Genomic DNA, 6,564 nt, shown 5'->3' on the forward strand with positions numbered 1-6,564 from the left:
AATAATCGAATTGGGATTATTTATTTCAAACTCACAGTCACCACTTGGAATAATTTATGGTGTCCCAAGTCCCCGATTTAAAATCCCGAATCAAGGAAGTTGACTCTTATTTATGGTCAGCGAACACAGAAATCCGGGTAGGGAATTCTGTTAACCCGGGAGAAGATGTTAGGCATTCCCAGGTTCCGTGGTTTTAGCACGGTCGCTCAACTATTAATAATTGACCTAATTATCTGATTAATTACACATTTAAAACCTATTGTGCATTTTTTTAACCTTTTAAAACCGCTTTTAATTATTAAAACAATTATGGAATTTGTTTGAACAAGTCGCGATGTCGCGCCCTCGTTTGTTTTTGTACACATTGCTAATCAAGTCACGGAAACCTTTTAAAACCTGGGTGTATTGTTCTAGAACTGGCTTACCCGAGCGGACAACTCGAGCCAACGGGGAGCAACGTGTCGGTAACCAAAAGGTCATCCGGCTTTGTAACTAATCCGATCCTCGTTCTAAATTAGGGTATGACACTAACAGAAAAGAAGTCACGCCAGCATGCACTTCCCAGAAGATTTAGAAGACTCAGAGAGAAGAAGGGTTTCGTAAAAATTTATATACAATTCAAACAATATCAAAGCGGTAAAAAGCGGCAATTAGCACATTAGGCTCAAACACGTAAAAATCAGATAATAAATGAAAGCCAAGTATAATAGTTATTCTAAACTCGAATTCTTGAACCCTGAACCAGAGATTCTGGGTTCGATCCCCAGCAGAGTCGCTAGAGTTGTCACACTTTCTTTTTCTACCCAAAAGGGATATATAAGAGAGTTTTTTGAATTAAAGTGACAATAATCAAATTGGGATTATTTATTTCAAACTCAGAGTCGTCACTTGGAATAATTTATGGTGTCCCAAGTCACCGGTTTAAAATCCCGAATCAAGGAAGTTGACTCTTATTTATGGTCAGCGAACACATAAATTCGGGTAGGGAATTCTGTTAACCCGGGAGAAGGTGTTGGGCATTCTCGGGTTCCATGGTTTTAGCACGGTCGCTCAACTATTAATAATTGACCTAATTATCTGATTAATTACACATTTAAAACCTATTGTGCATTTTTTTAACCTTTTAAATTCGCTTTTAATTATTTAAAACAATTATGGAATTTGTTTGAACAAGTCGCGATATCGCGCCCTTTGCTAATCGAGTCACGGAAACCGTACCCACGATCTACAACATGTTTATTTTATTATAATTCAAAGTTGTGATCGGGTCACAAGAAATGCACACCTGAATGGGATTTACGTATTGTGACCATGCCACGGGAACCGTACCCATGGCCACGATGATTTATTATTAAATGCGCCTAAAGCAACTAGCGCATTTGAATTATTTTCCTAAACTTTGAGATTATTGTGAGGCCAAATTTATGAACAAGATATTGTTGGGCAGTAAATGGGCTATCTATTCGGCTCAAATTCTTTTTCCTTCATTAGTCCGAGCCCAAATCATTCTATGTCCGGTAATTTGAACCAATTGTCAAACCTTTACGACCCAAAACAAATTCACGAAACGAAACCTTAAGTATTGAATTCTGGACTTGATCAAACTAAATAAAATATTTGGTAGTTACATGATTAATTCAACTTATGCCTCCAAATATCAAATGAAATATACAAACCAAAACAAGGAACAACTATCGGAACATAAAAACAAATAGAACCTTTGGGCGAGAGCAACTAGAGTAAACATACTATTGAGAAAGAAGAAACAAAATTGGATCTTTCATTGATAAATGTCTAACCTTTAGTCACAACAGTAAGATCGAGTTTCAATTGCGAAACGTAAAGCAACAAAAATGTTTCAACTGAAACCGCTGACCGGAGCTCGAACGCAAATCCAAACAACTCCAGCGATAAATTCTTTCAATATCAAAAGACTTGAAGAGTAGTATTCCAATATCCTAGAATGCCAAAACAACTAACTCTTGTTCATAACCATCTAAAATATTTTTGTATATGTTTTATGAATCTAAAAAAACTGAACCGAAAATCAAAGTTTTGTTCGTTCCCTTCTTTTTCGTTTATCCTTTTGTCGTTTCCCCTCTATGTACGTTTTTTGGTTTTCTTTTTTTAATTCTTAAAATCCCAACTCAAGATCTACATACACAAGCACACATTATATGTCCCAGAAAAATGATTGGAAATGTGATTTCTTATTTTTCTTTTTTGGAAAAATCCATATGGGGCATATGTATTATATTGTATATGAAGGTTGAGCTGGGGTTAATGCAAATGGTAGTGGTGACCGTTCATTTCTCTCATTGGGGCGGTCTGTCGTTCTTTCTTAGAGTTGTGTAGGGATTTTTTAGGTCTTAGCTAGGTCTAGGTTTTTAGAGGAAGAAAGGGTCCTTTTAAAGTGTTAGAATTTTATGGGTATTGGGCCTGAGAATTATGGGCTAGATCCGAATTGGGCCAAAATTTGACCAAATTTACCTTTAAAAAGTGGCCCTTTTACTCTAGTTAAAAAAATATTAATTCCTAAAATAATAACTACAAAATTATGAAATCATTCCTAATTAATTAAAGGAAAATTAAAAGTGAAACTATTTTTGTATATTTATTTTAATTTTATGAAATGTATATAAGCTAAAAGTAACTAGATAAAATATCAATTTGCTAAATAAAAGGAAATACTTTTTGTATTTTTATTTTTTGTGACAAAAATGAAGTAAAAGAGTAAAAATTAGTTAATGTAGCGATATTAGACCTAAACTAATTATTTAACACTAAAATGGGTAAAATCTTGGGGAGGGTCAAAAATTACATGTCTACAAATACATCTAACAAGGCAAGAGAAAACAATTTCAATTAACAACACTATGATTCTTATACAATTTGCAACAAGTCAACAAAAGTCAACTCCCGAGCCCGCATCTCGAAACCCGATAAAATTTACAAAAATCGAATACCCATTCCGATACGAGTTCACCCATACAAAATTATCCAATTCTGATACCATTTGGTCCTTCAAATTATCATTTTACAATTTTTTCCAAATTTCATCCCAAATCACGAATCAAATGATGAATTCAAAGTGTTGTTCACCTGGGGTTCAAACAACAAGGACCCAATCCAAATTGCATAATAAATGATGAATGCTCTATTTTGGAATGTGAGATCGGTGAATACAATGAAAGCCTTTGAGAGGCTGGTCACTATGCAGAGGCAACATCATTTTCAATTCATAGGTATCATGGAACCAATGCAAAGAGCCACGAAATTAGAATGGTATAGAAGAAAGATCATAATGCTACAAGTTTACGCAAATGTTTCAAACAAAATATGGGTATTTGTTGATGAAGATCATGGTGTTGATATCATTATCAATATGGACCAACAGATGACACTAAAAATAACAAACATGGATTCTGGAAGGTCACTTATTGTTACATTTGTATATGCAAAATGTGACTCTACTGAAAGAATTGAATTGTGGGACAGCTTATATGCACTTGCGAGAGATATGGATCTTCCTTGGCTAGTGGGAGGAGATTTCAATGTTATCTGGGATGAAGAAGAAAAATTTGGAGGCCGGCCCATCCACATGAATGAGGTTCTTGATTTTAGGCATTGTGTAAATACTTGTAACCTTTTCGATCTTGGATTTAAAGGAAGTATTTACACTTAGTGGAATGGTCGAGGTGAAGATGACTGCATTTTCAAGCGACTAGACAGAATATTAGCAAATGCAGAATTCCAACAGATGTTTGCAGCTTTAGAGGTAAACCATCTTTCCAAAATTGGTTCTGACCACTACCCGATGATGTTGAGTGTATAGGCCTCTACAGTCCCAATCAAGAGGTCCTTCAAATTTTTGAATTTCTGGACAAAAAATCCAACTTTCAAAAATACAGTAGCAGAAAACTGGACAGCAGACTTTAATGCGAACCCTTTCACTTTGTTCAATCACAAGCTCAAAAAGGTGAAGAAAGCTCTTTCAATCTGGAGCAAGGCTACATTTGGAAATATTTTTGAAAAGATTGCTAGTTTGGAAGAGGTGGTCTTAGTTCATGAAGCACAATTCGAGTTGAATCCTTCTTTTCAGAATAGAGAAAGACTTATGAAAGTTCAAGCTGAGTTCATAAAATACTTAACGCTAGAGGAGGAATTTTGGAAACAAAAATCTGGATTGTCATGGTTCAAAGATGGAGATAGGAACACAAAATTCTTTCATGCACAAGTCATGGGAAGAAGGAAAAGGTTGGAATTGAAGAGAATCTAAAATAGCGAGGGCAATTGGATTGAAGATTCAGTGGCTATGGCAGAGAAAGCTGTAAAATATTTCACTGATCAATTTCATGAAGATAAGGTTCCTGATGCATTTGACATACTGGATCATGTGCCACACATGGTGAATAATGAGCAGATGATATGCTTTTGAGGCAACCTAACAAAGACGAAGTGAAAGGGGCAGTGTTTGGGCTCAATGGAGACAGTGCAGGTGGACCGGAAGGATTCACTGGTTGTTTCTTTCAAGCATGCTGGGATATAGTCGGAGATGATGTCTATGACATGGTTAGAGCTTTCTTCAATGGGCATAATCTACCAAATTTTGTGACTCACACAAATTTGGTGCTATTACCTAAGAAGAAACAGATTTTGACTTATTCTGATATGCGACCCATTAGCCTTAGCAATTTTATAAATAAAGTTTTCTCGAGGGTTGTTCATGAAAGGCTAGCTGGAATGCTTCCTAATCTAATATCAGATGAGCAGACAGGATTTGTTAAAGGGAGAAGCATCGTTGAGAATGTGCTGCTAACTCAAGAAATAATTACAGATATTAGACTAAGGACTAAAGCAGGGCCAAATGTGGTGATAAAGTTAGACATGGCTAAAGCCTACGATCGACTTTCTTGGCTTTTTTTGACTAAGGTTTTGAGAAAGATGGGGTTTGGAGAAAGACTCATAGGTCTGGTGTTTGGTATCATCTCAAACAATTGGTATTCTGTAATGATAAATGGGCAGCCCTATGGTTTCTTCAAGTCGACAAGAGGAGTGAAACAAGGAGACCCTCTATCCCCTACTCTTTTTATTCTGGCAGCTGAGGCATTATCAAGAGGTTTGAATGCATTACATTTGAACTTACATTTCTGTGGATTTGGATTGCCTAAATGGAGTCCTAAGATTAACGATCTTGCATATGCCGATGACACTATTATTTTCTCCTCCTCGGATGCAACTTCATTGAAATTAATAATGCAAGTCCTATTTGATTATGAAGCTGCATCTGGACAGCTTATTAACAAGTCGAAATCTGATGTATATTTGCACCATAATACTCCTGTAGAGGTGGTAAATAAGGTTGAGAGGATATCTGGGATTAACAGGCAAGATTTTCCCTTTACTTACCTTGGGTGTCCTATTTTTTATACAAAAAGAAAGATGGATCACTACCAAAATTTACTCACCAAAGTTATGGACAAGTTACAGGCATGGAAAGGTAAACTACTCTTAATCGGAGGAAGATATATTTTGATCTCGCATGTTCTGCAAAGTATGCCTATTCATCTACTATCTGCTGTGAACACCACTACAAATGTTATAAACAAGATGCATAAGATGTTTGCACAATTCTTCTGGAGTAGTACTGTGGGGTGGAACGAGTAGACATTGGTCTTCTTGGGCTAACCTATGTCTTCCATGTGATGAGGGAGGAATAGGTTTTAGATCTCTTCATGATGTCTCCAAAGCATTATTCTGTAAGTTGTGGTGGAATTTTAGAACGAAACCTACCCTGTGGAGTTCATTCGTGAGTCAAAAATATTGCAAGAAACTCAATCCTATTATTGTCCCTTGGCGTCGTGGATCTCATATATGGAGAAAGATGATAGAATGTAGGGATATTGTCGAACATCAAATTGGTTGGCATCCACGAATGGGTTCCTCTCTCTTTTGGTATGAAAACTGGACGGGGCTTGGAGCATTATATTATTACTCCTCCAGATTTGGTCATTGATGAATCTGTTAATAATGTACACGATATGGTACAAGAAGGTGCATGGGATGTAGACAAATTAAAGGAGCTATTGCCAGAGGAGTATGCTACACATATCATAGAGAACATAAAGCCTCCAATTGCATCTGATATTTTGGATAAACCATTTTGGATGTTGGAAACAAGAGGAAGTTTTAGTGTGAAGTCTGCCTGGGAGTTTTTGAGAAAGAGAAATGATCCAGCCATTGCGTACAGTAAGTTGTGGACAAAAGGATTACCATTTAAAATATCTTTCTTCTTGTGGAAGGTTTGGAAAGCAAAACTGCCTTTAGATGATTGGATGAGACGATTGGGCTATTCTATGCCATCCAAATGTTGGTGTTGCGCTCAAGAACAAGAATCAATGCCTCATTTATTTTTTACATCTGATGCAGCAACAAGAGCATGGACCTACTTTCTAACAAATGCAGGAATTACCATGGAAGGTTTGTCGTTGCACCAAGCAATTGTGAAATGCTGGACAGAAAAAGTTGTACATCGTCTGCAGCATATTCTACAAGCGTTACCAG

The 6,564-nt window shown here is 36.5% G+C and overlaps 1 protein-coding gene across 1 annotated transcript; it reads left to right on the forward strand.

Moving 5' to 3' along the window:
* Positions 1-3,187: 3,187 nt before the first annotated feature.
* On the forward strand, positions 3,188-4,279 carry LOC107792061 (uncharacterized). Its single transcript, XM_016614234.2, has 3 exons — positions 3,188-3,610; positions 3,686-3,778; positions 3,836-4,279. Exons 1-3 carry the CDS (start codon positions 3,188-3,190, stop codon positions 4,277-4,279), a joined length of 960 nt encoding a protein of 319 aa, XP_016469720.2.
* Positions 4,280-6,564: the final 2,285 nt, after the last annotated feature.

The sequence above is a fragment of the Nicotiana tabacum genome, chromosome 1 (genome assembly GCF_000715075.1).
Source record: "Nicotiana tabacum cultivar K326 chromosome 1, ASM71507v2, whole genome shotgun sequence".
Taxonomy (NCBI): Eukaryota; Viridiplantae; Streptophyta; class Magnoliopsida; order Solanales; family Solanaceae; genus Nicotiana; species Nicotiana tabacum.

Coding starts and splice junctions, on each gene's coding strand:
- LOC107792061 (XM_016614234.2), top strand. CDS start 3,188: ATGAAAGCCTTTGAGAGGCTGGTCACTATGCAGAGGCAACATCATTTT. Junction 3,611..3,685: donor GGCCCATCCACATGAATGAG/GTTCTTGATTTT, acceptor ATTTACACTTAG/TGGAATGGTCGAGGTGAAGA. Junction 3,779..3,835: donor AGATGTTTGCAGCTTTAGAG/GTAAACCATCTT, acceptor TTGAGTGTATAG/GCCTCTACAGTCCCAATCAA.